Raw genomic sequence first — 21,164 nt, 5'->3', positions numbered from 1 at the left:
TTGTTGGGAGTGCCTGGCTTTTAGATGGATTCGAGGTGGAGCTTGACCTTCAGGGCATTGGAGATTTTCAAGGCCCAGGTATTTGAGAGATGGCTTCCCTCTGCTCCATACCTGCTTTCTGGGGAGGATGCTCGGGTTTCCGAGGTGTGTCCCAATGGCACCCACTCCCCAGAGCCCAGCGAGTTCACCCTTTTCTGTGGTCCACAAAGTTCTCCCCCCATTGGACTGTAGGTCTGGTCAGGATTTGTAACTGCAATATAATTGAGCTGGGTGGATTAGTTTATGACTGTGTAGGCAGTTGATGTTTAAGTGACTAATGTAATTCTTGTTTGTAGGAAGGCTTGGCATAGCCACTTAGTTGATCTGAGAAGCACAGACATGCTAATCTGCAGAGTATATATAAAGCTTTAAAAATGGAAAGAAGAAAGCTAAGAAGCATCATCAAGAATGTATCATCATGATATACTCCACTTCATATTGCTAATCACTGTCTTTATACCTTCAGTGGTTTAGTGCCTTGTATTAAAGGTGGACTGCTGCTTCTTCCATGGCTCAGATGAGTCAGTGTTTAATGAGGTCGTGCCAGGTGCTGGAGGTCTCTCCAGGGCAGATCTTTAAAGGGAGGTGCCTGCTCTGAAGTGTTTGAGAGGCACGTGAAAGTGTTGTAGATTGACTGTTTCAGAGCATGTTAGAAGATTTATCTTTTCACAAAGCCACACTTGTAAAATTGCTGTAATAATGACTGAAATTTGTTAACTTTTAAAGAAAAGAAGCATTCATAAGTGTTTAAGGCATTCAGGATAGCATGGGGAGACAAGTGCCCTGGAGGAAAACAGTGTTAATCTTTTTTTTATCTTTAATACACAAAAACTTAGGGTGGGCTCCTTAGAACTGACCAGAGTGACTGTTCCTATTGTCTGCAAGAAAAGCATATGGAAAAAGTCAGATAGAAATTACTGGCATCATCACTTCAGCATCAACTCTTAGCAGAATAGTACCAGATTTTGCAGTACTTCCCTTCCTAGAATATATTTCAAACAGTTCATTGCTTTTAGTCTGATTGGAAAAAAACACTGTTGCTGCCTTAGCATTACACTTTTGGCTCCTGTATGGCATATCCACGTGGGCCTCAAGTTCATCATGGTCATGTAGTTCAGGAGCAGCACTGTCCTTCAGGTACTGCAGTTGCACTTCTGTAAATGGGGGCAACTCTTCTACCCTGTTGTCCTGAATTCTTTTGAACGAATGAGGCCTCTTGCTTCCTTTCTTCCAAAGGCACGAGGGATGTAACATGTGGTAGAAAGGTCAAGTCCTCTCTGAGTTTTGCTGCTTGGGAGCTGTGGCCATACCGGTGGTGGAGGGATCATGTCATTCTGTGCCTGCAAAAATGGGAGCTTCATGTAACCATAATTCTCCTGGATAGTCATCCACATGTGAACACAGCCACTAATTCTACATTTGCCACTTTTCTTTTTAGCAACAGGGGTTTTGTAGTTAATACTAGTGTTTACTTGCAACAGCAGCTCAAATTAAGATTGTGATTTAAGTGTCACTTGGTTTGGGGCATAGCTGCTCCTTCTATAGTGGCAGTTCCTATAAACTTGATGTTTCCTCAATGCTTTTGTGAAAATAATCCACTGAGAACAATATTTTAGGTACTTAAGTTAGTATTTTGGAGGGGGAAAAAGGTGCTACTTGTCGCAGATGGCCTTCAACTACCAAGAAGCACAGTGTATTTTAGGTTTATTATCCAAAATGCATGCATCTAAGTACTTTTAATACTGAGTGCTGAAAAAGGTTATTTATTTTTACACCGCGTAATCTACAGTATTCACAGGGTAGAATTTGTACAAAATAAAAGCAAAGGTACTGCTTCCATTTTTAGTTATGATAGAGTCTTTCCAGAGCAGGTGGCATCCAGCAGCCTAGGTGTTTTGCCCGAGATGAAAGTCCTTGCTTTGTTTCTGTTGGCCAAAGGAGTTTAAATAAAGCAACTTTGATGTTAAACAGAACATTCCTGCTATACAACTAGCAAAAAGCTATATGTCACCCATTCCTCTTGGCCCTGGGCATAGGACACATTTCCTAGGGTTCGGAGTCATCTTTCTTTCTATAGCACAGTCAGAGCATGGTCAGGCATTTGCTTTGCAATCAGCTGCACCTATGGAGATGTTACCAGCCTTCTTCTCTGGTGGTTCAAACCCTTCCCAATTCTGCCAGCTGGAGGATTCATGTGAGTGGGGGTCTGTATTCCTGCTTCTTACTAAATCCATACGGTTACTTGGATGGATCCCACTGAAATAGGTTAGGGAGAACTGACAGTCTCCTGTGTCAGCAGGACTGCAGGAGCAGAAATACTCAACTGACTAACCCTTCACTCTTCATCTTTTTCACTATGTCCCCCAAGAGGAGGCAATTGAAAATCATTTCCCTTCATGTAAATTGTAGACTTGAATGCTCAATGCTCTGCAGAATATCTCTGCATTGCCACTAACAGTTATTCGGAGTAAGATTTTGTGGACAGAACAGTTGTATCCGAGCAAACGTCTGACTTGGTCCACTTCTCTTTTCAGCTCCCTTTAAGATTTTCATTTAAGCTGTCCTCAATAACCAGAGTACTTGAGTGGCCACGTTTGGCAAAACACATAAGTAATTTACAACTGTTGTTTGTATTCATTTTTGTAGTTCTAAAGTTATTTTCAAGAAACAGCCCAAAGCACTTTTTCCAGAATTAATAAATTTTCACATAAATCTGGAAATGCCTGTACTTCTTTCTGCTCAGATCTCCAGAAAAGTGCATTTAGTTCATTAGTTTCATGCTGAACTGTTAACATTTTAGGTTGTTTTATTAGGAGAGAACAAAGAACTCCTGGCTTGTTGAAAATTTGTTACTCAAAAATAAGGATGAAAAGGTTCCAAAAGAGCTGATGTTAAACACTGCAAACTGGATGAAGTTGTGCAGACTGGAAAGATTTACAAGACATCTGGTAATTAGCTTCCAACTCCTATGGAGTCCTGCCCTGTGGAAGCCACTGCTGCTTGCACTGGAGGGGGAACAGGAGGGAGATGAAGCGTAACCCTGAAAAGCTAGATCTTTGTGTTCACAAATTATCAGTGGGCTATTGAAGAGTCTTCAGGTACCTCTTTGGAAAACTACCTCCTACAAAGAAAATGCGCGGCATCTCTCCCTTTGCAGAGTTGTCTCCTCTGCTGGCATTTGCTTGGTGCGGTGGGGGAGGGGGAACAAGCTATCAAAGAGCTGTTTATGACTTTCCCCGCCTGAGCCAATCTGCCAGTCTACCCCACACCAGCTTGCTGTTCTCCCCTGCGGACTGCACGGCAGCTGGGAGTTGCTGGAGTGCGACCGGCTGAAGTTGCCTCCCTCTGCCTGGCCCAAAAGGGTGGTGATGCTTGGGACTGCTGTTAGAGCTGGGCACCTGGTGAGTAACCTTCTCCAGGGAGGTATAGCAGCATGCTCCGGTGCAAGGGACCCAGAGCCAGGCCACAGAGTTTGATCTTTTCATTATTATCATCATCATTATTGTTGTTGTTGTTATTATTACTGCTACTACTACTACTGTTATTTTCCATCACTATTTTTTAAATTCCAGTAAGGAAGATTTAAACAAGAAAGAAAACTTTCCATTTGGATTTGTTTTGTAAGTTGTCTCTTGGGAGCACCTATCCACACCCCGGTTATAGGATAAGATGTGTTTGTGCGGTTTCTGAAGTTCAGGTGTATGATGAACCTTCAAGCATTGAATGGGAATCACTGAGAACTGGTGGTTTTGTTACTTGTCAGAGACTTGGGAGACTTTGCTTCTGTACTCCATTCTGTCCCTTACCTATACAGTCACTTTTAGCAAGTCATTGCCCTGTCACATTTATTATTCTGTCTGTAAAACAGAATGTTGATCTTGTCTTAGCTGCAGTAAAAATGTTTAAGATCAAAATGATATATTTACTACTTCTTTACTTTGTTTTTTGTTACAAATATTTAATCATCTAAACATCAGTGATCAATCCCAGCAGGCTAACTACTAGTAAAAATGTTTATCCTTTCAGCTCTGAATCTGTTAAGTACAATGAGCAGGCAGCCTGTCTTAAGTTAATTTTTCTAGCAGTGCTGTACTTTAAAATTAGGCATATGCAGCAAAGAAAGAGCTTTATTGAGATTAGTTATCAGAAAGAACATTATTTTTCCTAGATTGCAAATGTAAGCAAATGTGTGGTTAATGGCGTTCACTAAATTATAACTGACTGAGAATGTGAAGGAAGTAGAGTTATGTATGAATATATAATATTAGGACATGTTGGAAGGGATTATACTGAATTGGTATATAACCTGATGAATTTTGCAATGGTAGTCATTAAGCATATTATTTCCACTGATAAAGCATGCTTATAGTCTCAAATAAAACCTGTACACAGTCTGAGCCTTTTCTTCTTGAGATTACAGCCATTCTGTGTCCATGTTGTAGCGGTATCTAATTCCTGAATGCAGTGCAACTGTTGCTGCAACCTGATCTATTGGAAAAAAGGATTTAGCGCCCAGGAAGAGGTCAGTGCTGTCCATGTGCTTTTGCTTTGCCTGAGGTCTGAGTTGCTGTATCCTACTGCAGGCAGTAAACTGCCATTTTCCTAACAGCTGCCTTGAATCTGGACTGTAGGGGAAAATTGCGTTTCTTTTTAATCATAGTTCTGCACCGACAGATCTGTAAAAAGGTGGAATGAAGTTGCAGCATATCTTAGTCCACTAGTACCAGGGGTCCAAGCTCTAGAGCAAAGCTCTGTGCAGGTCACAAATTCTTAGCTCTTCCTGAGCAGTGGCAGCTGTCTTAGAGGAGGGGTACAATTCCCTCCTCCCAAGGCTAACCCAAACAGCTTCTGCTCCATACGCTACAGCTGTCTCCACAGAGTACGTTCCTTCAGAACAGTTACTCATTAAATTAATGTTGTTAGAGGGAGCAATAGTTGGGCTGGAGCTGGCTTTTCAATAAGCAGATTTTACTGAGTGAGACTTGTTTCACTTAGATGTTTATTGACTTTTTTCCCCTGGAATGATTATTATTTTCACATTTTTCTTTAGTATAGTACACTTTTGTGGAGTATAATGAACTCATATCAGACATTGATTTCTGTGTATTTGTATGCATGATGCTTTCTCCATTCCTTTGAATTGCTGTGCTTTTGGAACTAAAGCTGGCATTCACAGGGTTTTTTAATGCTTTTAATACACAAGTTACATTTATACCTACTCTGTACCAAGTGTTGCTTCAGCTGTCTCCAATTCTGCATTATACAAAACAGATTCCTATCCTCAACTGCTTTTGTTTTGAAACTCTCCAAATATTCATATTCAACTAGTGAAATGTACATTGTTGGGCTAATGTTTTAGCACCTGAATCAAGTCTGCCTTATGCTCGGTACAGGACAGTAACTGCTCATAATATTGGGTCGCTCTACAGCTTATGTACTAAATGGACAGAGTGGAACAGTGAAGAGACAGAGAGAGGATCCTGAGCCTCTACTTTGATAAATAGGGCACTGCAGATCCAGAATTGCACTTGCAGAGTATAATTCCAGCATGTTTTAAGCCAATTCAGGTCAAGCTGCTGCAGCCCCCCACTTCTGCCCTGCTCCCTGCTGCAGCTTCACACTCCCGTTCTTGTGCTGACGCTGGCGTCTGTGCCAGTCTGCAGTCAGCTCCTGCTTTCAGGAGCCCAGGCAGCCTGACAGCAATCCTTGGTTACTTCTCAACCTGCTCAGCACCACAGAGCAATTCACTATGTGATTTCACAAGCACCACTACAGGTGTCAGGGGAGGAGAAGGAGTAAGAGGAGGCACGGGGCTGGTTTTGCTGGGGTTAATTGGTTGTGGGACAGCACCGGTCACCTTGCACTCAGGTCTGCTGGAGTGCGTTATGCCCCAGGAGTTTGCTTTGTGTATTCAGATTGGCAAAAGCTTATTTGTAGAATTCTTTTGTTAAAAGTACAAAGGTAAAAAATCTAATATCAAATAATAGACTAAATACATAAAAATTGTCAACAATGATAAACTCATGCCCTGCACTGAATGTGAAGTTTGTCATCATTTTGCCAGAGTTCTGATGACTGTTTCAGACCATGAATCTTGTGAAAAAAGTTAAAATCTTATTTAATCAATCCTCAGTGTAGGAAATTTTGTTAACTAGTGTGGGAACAGGACTAAAGACAGGCCTTTGGAACATTGGGCCGTTGTGTTAAACAGGGTTCTTGCTTTTTGGCTAACCAGATTCACACCCCTTCAAAACAGCTAACTTTTTTCAATTCAGACGAAATAGCTAGTGACAAAAGCCACGTAGCGACTCCAGCTATGTTCGGAAAGGAGCTGGACTTGAGAAGTCATCCTTATTGTGCTGTCAGTGGGGAAGGTCTTTGTGTGTGAACTGGGAAGGGTCAATTTTATTTTTGAGAAATACAGCCTTTTACTTGTAACAGAGATTTGCATTAGACTTCTATGGCTTCCAGTTAGGCATCCGACACAGGGAGCTGTGGCACAGCATTTTCTGTTTTGTTAGACTCTACAGTGTGATGTAGAAATGGGTGGAGGCAAGAGAGAGCAAGTATTTAAAAGTAATAATAGAATTACATTTGGAAGAAAGCCTATGCTAGAAGATTAGGAAGACTGCACCGAGAACTGACTTAGATGATGACAGCACAGACTTCTTTTGAGAGAAAATATTCAGTGCTTGCTACAGGGCAACTTTCAGGTAGCATGAAACAACCAAAAGTATGAAGCTAATATCCATATATTAACAATCATTAAATCCTTAAGTAGGTGCTTCTTACTCAGAGTGTTAATGTGTTTTAATGGAGGCAGGCTATCTGACTGACTGGTTTTGTCTGTTCTCCATCTCCATGTGGGAAAGCTGTAACTTTGTTTCTGAAGTTGAAAGCTGTTTTTTTAGAGGGAGGGAAAAAGGCAACTTCTAGCTATATGGCTGTGAAGTGGTGGAGCAGCCCAATCCTGGACATCCCAGAGGAGAGGAGGAGGTTCCACTGTGGTGAGGAGGTTCCGCTGTGGTAGCACCAGGCACGCTGGGTGTTCATCTTCTTGACAGGTGGATACAGCCGTATTTCAGTGAAGGTAACTTCCCAGCAATTCTCTCTTTCTTGGTCCTTCATGAAATCCCTGAATAAATTGTGTTCACTAAATTGTACTTTCTCCTTCTACAATATTAGAAAAAAGTTTCTCCACCACATTAGCACCATTTGCAAGTTTCATCATGGAGTCTGCCTTTAGGCCTGAATTATTAGACTGGTGATTCTCTAATTCACTGTCTTGAAAAGCACTGTTCATAGGTGGAGTTCCTTTCAATTTTTGCCTGAAGATATGTTCCTTAAAAAAACAAAACATAATCCACAGAGCAGTGGAAGATTTTTTTAATACATCAGTCAGTATTTGAAATTGCCTAATGTTTAGGTATTTGGGGTGGATTGATAGCTGGGGACTTCATTTGAACCCCTCTAGTTGACTCGCAGGCTTAGTCTGTTGAAAATTGGCCAGTTGTTGTTCCTAGGCGTGAATCTTTATATGTTTACTACAGTTTTAAAGCTAGTTGTATTTTTGGATTGATTAGATCCTTTAGTGAAATTAATTGTTTTACCTGTTCTTTCTTCCTCCATTTGAAGTGTATGTGTAAAGGATGTTGGGAATAATAGATTTTCATTGTTGAAATTAAAAGTGTCATTGAAAATATTGGTAGGAAGTGCTAAACTGGATTTCTCAGTGTCACTTAGCTTTTTGACATGAAGATTTTGCAGTGAATGATGGAGGTGACTGATGTCTAAAACATGTGGATGCCATAGAACTATTGAATGAGCTACTACTAGTGTAATCTCAGTCCAGTGGGCAAGGTGATGGCCTGGGATTTGGGAGATTTACATTGCAGTCATACTCCACAGCACATGTTTTCTGGATGACATTAGGCAAATGATCCTGTGTCTAAGTGCCTCCATTTTGTGTATTTTTGGGTAGACACCTTAAACTAAGGCTGCACAATTTCTCAGATACCATGTGATTATTTCAGTATGGATTGCTAGCATCAGTATGGAGGCTATAACATATTAAAGAATAAAATATGCATGTATCCCAAATGAGTTTTGCTTGTGTTAGTGAGTTTAGAAGGATCCTCTCTCGTGGAAGAAGAGCAAAATTTGCCATGTTTGCTAAATACAGGTTCACCAGTAATTTTGAGGGGAAGGAAAATGTGAACTGTATACCTGGTAGAAAAATTTCTTCGACAAAGTGATTTGGCCTTAGTACAAATCGAGCTTTATACCAACAGCAAGAAAATAGCATGCATTTTGCCACTAGTAGTACTACTAGTATTTCAACACTGATGACAGGGAGCTAGTCTTTTATTTTATCCTAAATTATAGCTCTGTTATTATGAACACATGGCAAAGTAGCAGGAAATGTTTCCCTTTACGGACTGTCCTGCTCTGTGTTTTAATAGGGAATATGGGTAATTTCTCTAGTGTAGGTGTGTGAGAAGGACTTATATGCATATTTCAAGATATTTAAAATAAATCAGATTTTCAGCATGAACTTTCTTCATGCCTGTGAGTCCTGTGATTTCTCTGTTTTCAAAAACAACTCATGTTTGGTAAACTTTTTATGTATTGCCCTGGTAGTATATATTTACAACTTCTCTGTCAAAAGCATAGGCAGAAACAATCTGATATGTTTTCTTACCTGGTTTAAATTCAGTATTTCTGCTGTAATTTAGTGAACTACATTCTGGGGTTAGTTATCTTTCAAAAGAAAAATTGTAAGAATTCTGCCTCCATAATTGGCTACGTTTGTTCTGGAAGATGGAGAGAACCTGAGCAGACTTCTAACAGCAGCAAGAAAGGTCCTAGGAACCAGCAAGAATACAAAGAGGAAAGTAAGGTTGAGCTATTATAGCAATGAACTAATTTAATGGGGCTTTTGGCATTGGAAAAGCTATCAGCTTTCCAAAATACATTACTTGGGTTATCTACATATTACAGCTTTGATGGAATTATCAAATGATTTGTTACCCAGCTTCCTTTAGTAACAACAATGTATGTTCTTCTACTAATGGCAAGTTTAGCGCTGGAGGTTTTAATCGTCTAAAACACTACAATCTGGCATCTTTCTCTTTAGGGTGATTAATACCAGATCTGCACTCGGTTAGATTCCCCTAATGGTAGAATTTACATGAACCAAATACAGCTACATGATTATATTTCTAAGCCGGACCATGCAGTCTAAAGTTTATGCCCTCTTTATGCTGGCTGCAGGAGGACAAATGATACCTGATTAAGCATAAAGCCTGGTGTTACAAAGCTAATCCATTGACGGTTTTGGAACATATATGGTTAGGCCAAGTTAGTTTACGTTGGATCAGCACTTTGCTTTGAGTAGCCGCACTGCTTTTGATCTGGTAGGAGGAGCTCTCAAGTTGGATTTACTGTTGCATCGAACCATGGCCTCAGGCGCAAGTCCTGCACTGCTTTACAACCAGCTGAAATAGAAGGGGATCCATGAGTTAAAAATAGGCACTTTTTTTCAGCAGTAATTTCTAGATTTCAGTCTTAAGGGCATGATAGACTTTAAGGAAGTGACAGAAACAAAGGTTTGTACAGTGAACTAGACTCCTCAGTTACATAGACCCTCTGTGGATCTGCTAGAAGCAGTAAATAACCTTTTTCAGCAAACAGATGTAGCAGATAGTTCAGTGGCTGGTAAAATAGTAACAGTTGTAGATATATAAAGAACACAATACACTGAAACTTTTTCTTTGTAAGAAATTGTACATAACCTGGAAACCTTAATAATAGTGAGTATCTTATCAAAAAGCATTTTCAACACAGATTTGATATATTTCTGTAGACAACCTACATGTGTCCAACCCTAGAAAAATGCTGTAATCCAAAAATTAGGGCTATACTTGAGGCTCTTGCAAGTGAAACCAGTATGCTTTCTGTGTATAGAGGAGGTACTACCCAGATTCTGTAAGTAGAGGTGCTTAGGCACTGGCGCTGTTAGTACGAACACTGAGAGTAAGTACTTTAGACAGCCCTGTAAACAAGGCATTGAAAAATAAAGAAAAAGGAAATTGCTGTCCATGCTTCTTAGTTTTTAAATGTCACAAGACTGAAAGGCACAAACATATGTCTTCTAATTAACATTCATTTCCTTTCTTGTGCTCTGTAACCAAAAATACAAGAGCACCTCCACAATTGGGAAAAGAGGATTAAGAAAAAAAGGTAATGGATAAATTTTCTTCAAAATGTTGAAAATATCAAAGCAGGAAAATAATCTAGGCATCTTTACATTCCCACGTTTAACATTAAAATACAACTACTGGTAAGTGATTTGTGCTCTCTCCAGGCTTCACAGTAACATTGAACTAACTCTCAGACAGCTTGCACTAGACAGAAATCCTTTGGTTCCTTGTAAAATTTTTTTTTTTTTAATTACCAACAGCATGGCAGTGTGTATCTATATGTAGATAAAAAAATAGGGTGCTACAAGGTAGCATGTGAATACAGAGCTAGGCAACCCTTTCTCACTGCGTGGAGGGTGAGGAGGAATTTCTAAAGTACTGAGCTTAGAGGCTTGAGTTAGGAGCCAAGTTCCCCATGTGGTCAGTAAAAAGTAGGTGTCACCAGAAGGAGATGGAGAACCTTAGTATTAGGGAGTATTTAGGTGCTCCTTGTGCCTCAGAGAGTCACCGATCTCTCTACCCTGATTGTCTGGGACGTCTGAGGTGCAAACATCAGCATCCACACTAGATACCCTACATGGTAGATGTGAGTCCCCACCTCTGTGATAACTTGAAGTTACCTGAGCCTGGGGCTTTCTCCTTCCACTGGACATGAGTTCATCAAGCTCAGAAGCTCAGATGCGGAGGCAGGCAGACTCGCTACAGATGGGATCTGTGTATTTGCCTGGATTGTATATGCTGCTAGGATCTTTTACAGCCCCATTAGCCCCTAGTGGCACACTAGTGAGCGAGAACATAATCAGCTTTAGCTGAGATGTTGCTGTCCAAAACAAAGCCTTTTGTGCTGGTAACATGCTGAGTGCCTTTCTTACAGCAGGATTTGTAAAACTCAATTTCTGAAGCTGTGTTGTGATTTTTTGCAAAACTCACTATGTAGCTTTATGAAGTGAATTTTTCAAGCATGGAGTTGTCGAACTTACTTAAGGGCATTTATTCTTCCTTTCTTTAGTACCTTCAGTTGAATTAAGAAAAATCAAAAAAGATCTCTTACTCCTTTCTTAAAGCACTGTCTTCATTTACATTGCTGTAAAAAATATAATTATACCATTGTGACAGTCGCTGTGGTTGAGCAGTCTGTGAAGAGCTTCGGGAGTTTTACTTTTGCTGAATCTCATCTTGAGAGAAAAGTTTGGGGAGGATGGAGGGGGCTCTTTCCTTACCTGACTCTCACTCCAGGTACCCCATTTGGTTTGTTAGCTGCTGCCTTTGTGATGCCTGCCTGGGTATCAGACCTAGGGGTGGGGCCTTTGAAAGGAGAGTGTAGGAAAATATTCCACCACTTAAATCTGTGCTATGTAGTCACCCCCGATGGGCATCCTGGGATATAGACCAATACCTTTAGTTTTATGTACCAATGACATTTCTCATAAGACTGTTTTAGAGTCTGACAGACTTCACTTTTGGGAAGCTTTCTAAAAAACAGATTATTTTTTTCCCCCTCAGTTGTATCCTATTACAGATGCAATTTTTTTCTCATAATAAAGCATACCATGGAGTTAACATCAAATCTGGCTAAATTACATTTTCCTTCACCCTTTTTCTTAATTATGACAGTCTCAGTACTATGAAGTTGCATTCTGTCACCGAATTTAGAGCCCCGTGTTTCAGAGGAGTGCTGTTGACAGGAGAAGCACATTTAGCAAGTGCAGAAAGCAGCATGCTACTAGCATCATGTACATTGGAAATTTCTTGTCCCAGTTTCTCATCCTGCAGCTAGTTCGATATGGGCAGCTTTAATGCATTTTGATTTAGTGAATTGTAACAAATGCTGAATTCTGATTCCTGTAACCACTGCATCAGGAGTCTAACAGACTTTTTGCTGGTGTGAATGCTGCTGCATCCGTGTGAATGCTCATAACACTGTGCTGGAAAAGCTGTTTTTCATCTTCGTGAAACCTGAGAGCCAGCATAGTTAGGTTTAAAGGACCTGGTATGACCCCATGGGCCCCTAGAGTTTAACCTCACGTCTTCTCAAATTCACCATCTGAAGTCACACTTGTAAATTAAATCTGTTCAGCAGACTAGCTTGGATAGAGTCTGGTTATAAATCCTTTGTCTTATCTGGATCAGGTATATATCCCTCAGTGAAGTGGCATAATGAATATTTACTTAGGAAGAGATGTAGCCAATTAACTTTATTCTGTCAATTTACCTAATTTATTTTAAAAAAATCAATCCAGCTTTTACGTATGAAATAAAATCCCCTTAATTTTGCAATGAATATTTTGTCATTTCAATTAATTTGCTTTGTTATTTTGTCTGAGATTATTTTGGCCCATATTTTAAAAAATTAATCAAGTGGTTCTTTTATTGAGAATATACTGGTGGTGCCTTTACTGAATTTGTGATGTTCTGTAAGCTAATTTAGGAAGGCAGCAAGCTGGTAGCAATGAACTGCACAAGTATGCTGTGTAGCCAGAACACTGGAGTTGTCATCAGACCCCATTGCTCCATCAAGATTTTGTGTTTTGAAGGACAGAATAGAGAAGGATTTTGTGTCCATATGGATTCCATGGGGGAAGTCAGAAGGAGCTGGGTCTTTCAGTGATGAAAAAAGGAAAGGGAAGAAAACCGTGGAAATTCCCCATTGTAGTGCTCTGCCTGGGTTATTCTGTCCAGTGTGGCAGACAGTGAGAAAGATTCCTAGGCTGTCACTCACCACAACTCTCAAGGTTTAAGGTGAGATGCTTGAAGCCTATGCTTGCAATAGGAGAGTGAGTCTCTTGAATAGCAGGAGAACTTCTGGGAATAAAGAGCTCAAGTACAGCCCCTAGAAGCACCTCCCCATGCCAGCCTCTTTAGTGCCCAACAGAAGGAGGAGAGTATTTCTTCTGGGTGTATCAATGAAACAGAATATTGCAGACAGAGTAAAGCTTCCTTATTCCAAATTTTCAGCCCTGTTTTTTGGCTGTCCTCTGTGGGAGCAGAGAAGTTAGATTTGCACCAGGGAGTGGCGGTTCCTTCCTTGTGGCTTTCTGCAGCACTGAGACAATGTTCTGCAGTGACAGAGGGTCGAAAGCAGTGACTCCAGTGGGGCTCTGGCACTCACTTGCAGCTCAGTACACAACTGAGGTGTTGCCTGAGGCAGGACTGCGCTTCTCTGCAGTCGTCCAAGTGGGTGTAATGACGGTGTCCTGTCCTTGTGGAAATCATTGCAGAGGCTGAGACTGCCGTGAATAGGTCTGGTATGTTTTGCTGAGCCTTAGAGAGCGTGGGTTGTTTACTTCCAAAAAAGATCACCTCAGTATGTATACAAAAGACAAAGTAGGTTATGGCTGGCTGAAGATGATCCCCAGTGGAAATATACAGGTAGTAGAAGCCAAGTGTGATGTCTTGTCTCTGCTCTTTAATCTCACGTCTCCTCACACAAATAATGTAGTAATTGCGGGGATTTTCAGGTTGCTAATGAAGCAGGGGTGTCTTTTACACCGCTGGAAGTGAGACACCACTTCAGCTGCTAAACAGAAATTTCACAAAACTCAATCAGGTGTAATGAAATTGTTCGATTTAACGATTTTCTCCTTTATCTGAGTGTGGTTATTGTTACAGATTTGTGTTACTTTTGACATTGCAGCAATCTTTTCTCAGCAGTAGGAGGGGTTTTGAACACAGTGTTTTCTTCCTCTTACAAGGTTGGGAATTCCCCTTCTCACTTTATAGCCCTATCCTTTTATATATTGCTAGCAGTAGCATAGAAGAGGATAGCGGATAGTAATAGGCAGAGAGTTCTTGCACTTAGCTTCTGGCTACTAGCTGATAGATGCCCTAGCTCTGACTTGGTGAGTGATTACCGGATAGTTTGGCACTGGACTGGTGCCACACTTAGTTGTGACTGATTCATTGGGCTGAAATATGTCACTAATTTAATTCAGCTGTTTCATTAATCTGATTGAATTGCATCCAGTTGTTAGAGGTGTATGAAAGAAAGGTACCTGACACATGAGGCAAGAGCACTAACCTCTGCATTAAACTATAAAACAGTCATTAGGACTTCTAATGCTGAAATTGAATTGCTCCATAGAAATTTGGTTTCCAAGCACAATACTAATTAGCTGTAAGCTTGATGAATGTCAAGAATTAATTAAAACATTTCAGTGGCCTGTGTGGGTTTTAAATATTGTCATTATTGCCCCAATATTTTCAGTTCTTACACTAATTGCTTTTTAGAGAGCATGAATGGAATTATCTTCTGGAGTGACTGAGGGTATGAACGGTTCATTATGTCATCGAAAATGGACCCCCTTGCCTCTGGATTTCCCCCCCCTTTTTTTTTTTCCCCTAAAATTTATCTACTGTTTTTCTTCCACTTTTGTGCATGCATTGCAAATAGAAAGGTAAGATCAGTGATTTTAGACCCAAACTTTATTTTGACAGCACTTCTAGTTTTTCTTTCTTAGCTGTACTCTGGAGGCCAGCATGCCATTGTTAGCTACTTTCATTTTGCCAACAGGAAAACAGCTACAGCTCCATGAAATAATTTTTTGGTTTTAATTAAATAGGATGTCAGCCAAAATCCATGATTATTTTGTCCTGTTAATGAAAGGCCTGCAACAGTTTAAACATTTGGTACGTGAAACATCCGCGAGATAAAAAACATGTTGGGAAATTATTAATTGAAAGGGAATTTATAATCAAAATCAGCTTTTGGTTGTTTCTCGAATATGATCTTAACGTAAAAATAGATACATTTTTGGTGCGGGAATTGCAGATGCATAGTGCAGACTGCTCATGTTCCTTGTCTCTGATGTCTCCACATGTTTGGCTACATAGTAAGGATGAATGTCCAACATGCCATGTTATAGACTGCGGATATATGTATGACAAATACATGAGGTGACATGACATGGGAAGAGCCTTAACACTTGGGTGGCTTGTAGGGAGGCTCCTCTGAGTGTCGAGCAGTGCCAGAAACCACAAACTCCCAGGCTACAGCTTGATGCCATGCCCTGTCGCTTGCTTCATGTGCAATCACATATGATGGTCCTCAGTGTCTGCTCCGTAGGACCACAGAGGGAGAAGGATGGGGATGCTTCACCATGTGTCTGCTAGATGTAAGTGGTGCCTGGGAGGCTGCCGAGGTCACGAGAATTGAAAGGATCTTTTACAGTGCCACATTATTGACTTGTCTGCATAGATGTCATGAATCCACCGTGCCTGCGTGAGCTCAGCGGTGTTGCTTTCCATAGCAGTCAGTTTGGATCTCAGTGGTTCAGATTCAGGACCTTTTGCGGAAGGTTATGTTAGTTTTTACCCTGAGACTTGCTCAGAAAAAAGATTGTACTTTGATTTTTTTTTGTGAGGAGGTTAGATGGTTACTGTGTGATAATAGCATTAAGTGTGATGGCTCAGAAGTCAAGAAAATGCTTGTTCATTATCCCTTCTTTCAAAGCTTTACTTTAATAATTAATTATGCAGTAATCCTTCCCCTAGTGAGGAATGCGTTCAGTATTGTACTTCTTAAAGTAAACTATTTTTGTCTAGTAGTCTCAATGCTGATTGCCTGGAGGCATAATACAAATATATCCTGAAGAAAACATTTATTTGGGTTGACAATGCTGTAAGAAGCTCAATTCCAGGTTACTTGATTCTGTCTCTCCCATCCCCAGTTTTCCTGTGCAAGGATGTAACATTTCAGTCTAGCCTGTGAAACAAGTGGCAATAAGTGTGTATCAATATAGGTGTAAGTCACGTTTTTTGTGAAGGTATGATCTGCTTAATGCCTGGAAAAGATGAATGTGGTCAAGATATACAACTCCTTTTGTGTATGGATATAATGTCATTGGAAGGGCATGATGTAGAAGCTCAGAGCAACCACATACTCAAGAAAGCAGATCTGGGGATATGTTTCAGACAGTGACAGTCCAGTAGTTCATGATCAATCTGTTTCATTGCTGTATCTCCAAAGGGACAGTGGAGTGCCCAGCTTTCATGCCTGTTTAAAACACTGAGCCCACTGAAATCAGTGGAAATTAGGCAGATGTTAAAGATAGGCAAGTGGTTTGTATAAAACAAAGTGAATGTAGAAGGAAATCCATAAAATGCCTCTCTCAAAGGCACACCTGACTTTTTCTCTCTCCTGTTTTTTTTACATAGTGCTGGTCCTAAAGGAGATAACATTTATGAATGGAGATCTACTATACTTGGACCTCCAGGTTCTGTATACGAAGGAGGCGTTTTTTTCCTGGATATCACATTTTCATCTGACTATCCATTCAAGCCACCAAAGGTAAGGGTAAGGCTTTTATTGTGTTTATTATTTTTTCACATGTGAGAAGAATGTAACTTGTAGTGAGTGAGTGCTCATTGCTTTCTGAATATCAAATTTATTTATGGTCTCTTGAAAACTACAAGGTCCAAAATTTTGGCTTGCAGTTTCAGAAAAATCCTGTGTCTATTTCCCGATTACCACAGTCAATACTGATTTCCAAGCTTTACCAAGTGATAAATGAGATGATGATTCTGATCAAGAGTTAAGATTCAAGACATTTTAATTTTAATAAGAGACAGCACAAGACCTTCTTATGCTTCCTCCTTCTCATTCCAGCTACTAAAATATATGTATAATAAACTTTTTTCTTCTATGAACCACATTCTATATTATATATTTTCATGTAATTTTAAGCAAAATAACAGAAAGCTAAAATAAGTTAAGATAAACAACTAAAGTGTTATATTGTGACTTCAAATTGGGTAAATTACTGTGATGATTTCCATTATTGTAAAATGTCTAGTCTATTCACTACTGGCAAGATCAGCAACCTTGTTTGATAATATTTTTAAGCAAAAGCTCTTTTTATTAAATGAAACTAATCTTAACTTAAAATAAAATTTCATTTCCTTGCTCAGAAATAGTATGGACACTTAAGAAATTATAATTTACTAACAGATACCAAAGAAGTTAAAGGTTGTTCCCTTCTCCCCTCCCTTAATGCCAAATTATAGCTCTTGACGAAGTCACCAGAAAGGACACTGCTGTCATTCTCAAAAGACTAAATATATTCTACCACACAACGTTTCTACAACTTAATGGCTGTTGCGGCTATAATGTTGTTATTATAAATCAAATACCTTTTTTCATTCCCAGAAGGATTACAGCATAAAGAATAATATACTTTCTATGTATTTCACACTTCTCTGAAACCCACAAAATTTAATACTCTCTGAGTTAAGATTGTTATAATGAAGTGATGCAGAGTTTTAGACAAGTTCCTCATGAAAATCTTGTAGATTTTTTTTAGAGGATGATCATTTTTTGAATTTTCAGTAGTTTCAGAAAACATCATGGATTTTCCCCTCCTGCATCAGTATGAAAAAGAAAATTTTCCTCATCTTCATATGCTTTATGTAATTAAAGCACTTAGAAATATTTCTAACTTACTTGTGCAGAATAATGCTTACATGCTCTACTGATATTAGTCTGAAATAATTTAAAAACAAGGATGGTGTTAGTTAGTGTGATAGCGTTGTTTTTGCTGTGTATTATGTCCTGCTTAATGAAGGGTAAGGCAAAGATTTCATTGCTAATTTGAACAAGAATAATACAATACTCCAATTTTAAATATTAATTTCCATGGTCTGTATTTAGGCTTTTGAAAGAAGGGAAAAGATCAACTAATACTGCACATGCAGCCAAATTCTGTCTACTTCTTCACCTTCGGAAACCACAATAAAGTTACATTTGTGATTAGATTGTTCTTGACATGCAATATGTTCATTAAATAGCATACAGTATTACAAAGTAGGTCCTAATTTTTGTGGGCACCAGACAGAGGGCCTGTGTGAAAGCAGTTTAAGGACCAAAGATCTCCATGGTAGGTTTCTTGAAGGCAGCCATGACTACAGTAAACATGCACTTTTCTGTTAAATAATTGCATTTTAGGAAACGAGCAGAGAGGAGCTACCTCCACAGAAGCTCTGCAGAACTGGGAGCGCCCCAGGCACTGCTGCTGCTGAGAGACAAGGGGCAGCATCCCTGGGCAACACTGAATGGCTCTTTTTCTGTCTCTTATGCTGTGATTCTAGGTTACTTTCCGTACCAGAATTTATCACTGCAACATCAACAGTCAGGGAGTCATCTGTCTGGATATCCTGAAAGACAACTGGAGCCCTGCTTTGACTATTTCAAAGGTTCTGCTGTCTATTTGTTCTCTTCTGACAGACTGCAACCCAGGTAAGGAGCTGATAGTTTACTGAGTGTCCACTCTCAGTCCTTTGACTCTAGTTGCCATGGAATGTAATTTGTGTATTTGATTGTATGCATATTAAATAAAAAATAATATTTTTAAGATTGAGGATGAAACACTCCTGCTTGGTTGCAGTCCCACATTTAAAGGCGCTTTTCACTCCTGTGGCACAACAGAAAGTAAACAGCCTTAAGCTCTTTTTTCCCCAAGGTATGGTGGAGAAAATAAGCTGATGTCGTTGAAGGTCCGTATTGCAGGAGCTCCAGCAAGTGAGTGGTCAATCCAGGAAAGCAACAAAGTTCTCTTGAGTTGCACTCATAAATCCTGCAGGTCGGAAGGGGCTGCAGGAAGTCCCTTCTCTTAAGACAGCAATTGAAATGTTTGATCTTGCAGATGTGAGGGGGGCCTATGTTCAGAGAGGTTTTTCCCTTTTTCAGAGAGAGTTCCTTGTTCCTGTTGGGAGGGGAGGAACTCCACTGGAAGCAATACAGTTTCTCAGCGACAACTGTGTGACCAGTGTCATTAGGCAATGAATGCTAATTGCCTGCGGTCAGGGCAAGAACAGAGCAGTAGTGCTAAGATGACAGTTCATTTACAGAAGACTGGTATTGATCAGGGAGAAATGGAGTAGCCTCTTTGATACGAAAGTTTGATGACTCTTGAAAAACTGGATCCCCTCGGTGTGTGTCCTACAGTCCTGACACCCTAACGTACACTAGTCTTGTCCAGCACTGTAACGGGAGCGTGCCAGGCTGTGCTCGCTGAGTGTCCCCTGCACACAGCGGCCCTTCCAAAGGGGTGAAAGCAGGGCACGTGGCTGGGGCAAGATTCATTAATACGCAGATAACTACAACAGATATTTCAGTTTTCTTTTTCTGTTCACTGTGCCTTGTATACTTTCTCTTGGAAATGTCTTGTATGATAAGAGTCCCACTATATCTCACAGCATTTTCTGACCTAACAAAGACTGTATTTTGGAATAGATTCTCTTTTTTAAATCGTGTGTTTGGTTGTTTTTTTTTTTATTGTGGAGTGGTTTCTAATGCATCTTCTCCTGCCTTTTACAGCTGACCCTCTGGTTGGAAGCATAGCCACTCAGTACCTGACCAACAGAGCAGAACATGACAGGATAGCCAGACAGTGGACCAAGAGATACGCAACATAAATGACAAACTACTTGTGCAGTGTGAAGGTGCAGAAGGCAACTTTGCAGTGTGCAACAAATCTTTATAGCCTTTACAATACGGACTTCTGTGTATATGTTATACTGATTCTACTCTGCTTTTATCCTTTTGAAGACTGGGATACTGCCCCCCAAAAAGGTAAATGCTATCAAGAGTAGAAATTTGTAGCTGTAGATTAGTTATGTTTAAAATGCCTACTTGCAAGTCTTGCTTCTTTGGGATATCAAAATGTATTTTGTGATGTACTAAGGATACTGTTCCTGAAGTCAACCAAATATTATAGTGCATTTTAGCCTAATTCATTATCTGTATGAAGTTATTAAAGGTAGCTGTAGATTACTAGGAATTATGTCATTTGTATTAAACCCAGATCTATTTCCAATATGTGGTACATGCTGTTGTGAAAACTGTTTTAACTTTTACCTTTGTCAGTTTGTAATGAAAGGATTTCCTTTTTCCCTTTGTAGCTCAGAGAGCACCCAGTGTATCATCTCAAACACAATAAACATGTTCCCCAAGGAGTAGTTTCTTTGTTTTCCTATTTTAAATTAATATTTGAATAAATTTAATTATAGTAACAAGGCAGGGCCAATGTATCACAGATCCCTGTGGATAATCTTTAAATTAATATACATAAGCAAAGGCTTGCTATTAAATTTTTAATGCACACCTGTGGATTGTTTAAGTTTTCCCTGTTTTGTTTTTAACAGAACAAATGTCATTTCTACAATTTCCTTAAATTTAATACTGTTCAGCTCTTTCTCAAATTGGAATGAGAGCATTGCATATGCTTACTCCAGAAGTTAATGTAGCTCGTTGCTTCAGGGCCAGTCCTGCTCTCATAACAGACTGCCCGAGTCTTGCTACATTATTTTTTTTTTTTTTTGCAGGACAAGGGCAAAGTTAGAGATAGTCTGGTGCTTTTGTTTCTGAGCAAAGCAAGTTGGACTTGCTGATCTAGAGAACTACAGTTATCCATTGAAAATGGTCTTCCAAAGCATGATTGAACACTATATCATCTGTCCAGAAAAGAGAGGAGTAGAATAAATTTAATCAGATTTTTATGACATAAAAACAGTTGTGGGGGAAATGAACCTTTGTTAGTGAAAATGAAATCTGTAAAACTTTTACACTATGTTTTCCCCCTTCACTTTCTGGCTTGGAAATTTTGTAACGTCTGTAAGTAACAAAGATATACAGCTTTATAGTACATACAGTTTAAAAAGTAGAGTCACTAATAGTTTTATAATTTAAGCTTTTATAGGTTGCCAGTCACAATATTGATTATAAAAAAAGAGACTTGATCCCTTTAAATGATTTTTAAAATTACACTTAATTTTAAACTTCACAGTCTCCCTTACTACCTGATGGTTTTGGAGATAATGTAGCACTTCCATCAATAAGATGCTCTGCTCATTTAATATATGAAAACTGAATGTTAAGTTTAAATATTGAAGCAATAGAAAAAATGTTAAAGATTTAGATCTAAAGTTAGT

The 21,164-nt window shown here is 39.5% G+C and overlaps 1 protein-coding gene across 3 annotated transcripts in view; it reads left to right on the top strand.

Annotated features, from left to right (window-relative positions):
• The window catches only part of UBE2E3 (ubiquitin conjugating enzyme E2 E3), a 59,533-nt gene extending 39,344 nt beyond the window's left edge, over nt 1-20,189 (top strand). For all 3 annotated transcript variants that reach the window (XM_052792623.1, XM_052792625.1, XM_052792626.1), the window contains 3 exons: nt 16,395-16,527; nt 18,324-18,471; nt 19,552-20,189. In XM_052792623.1, the coding sequence (XP_052648583.1) occupies nt 16,395-16,527; nt 18,324-18,471; nt 19,552-19,649 (379 nt within the window). In that variant the 3' untranslated portion in view covers nt 19,650-20,189. The remainder of the gene's footprint in view (nt 1-16,394; nt 16,528-18,323; nt 18,472-19,551) is intronic.
• Nucleotides 20,190-21,164: the final 975 nt, after the last annotated feature.

The sequence above is a fragment of the Harpia harpyja genome, chromosome 7, assembly GCF_026419915.1.
Source record: "Harpia harpyja isolate bHarHar1 chromosome 7, bHarHar1 primary haplotype, whole genome shotgun sequence".
NCBI lineage: Eukaryota > Metazoa > Chordata > Aves > Accipitriformes > Accipitridae > Harpia > Harpia harpyja.
Note: the sequence above shows the minus strand (reverse complement) of the source record. Positions and strands in the feature narration are given on the sequence as shown.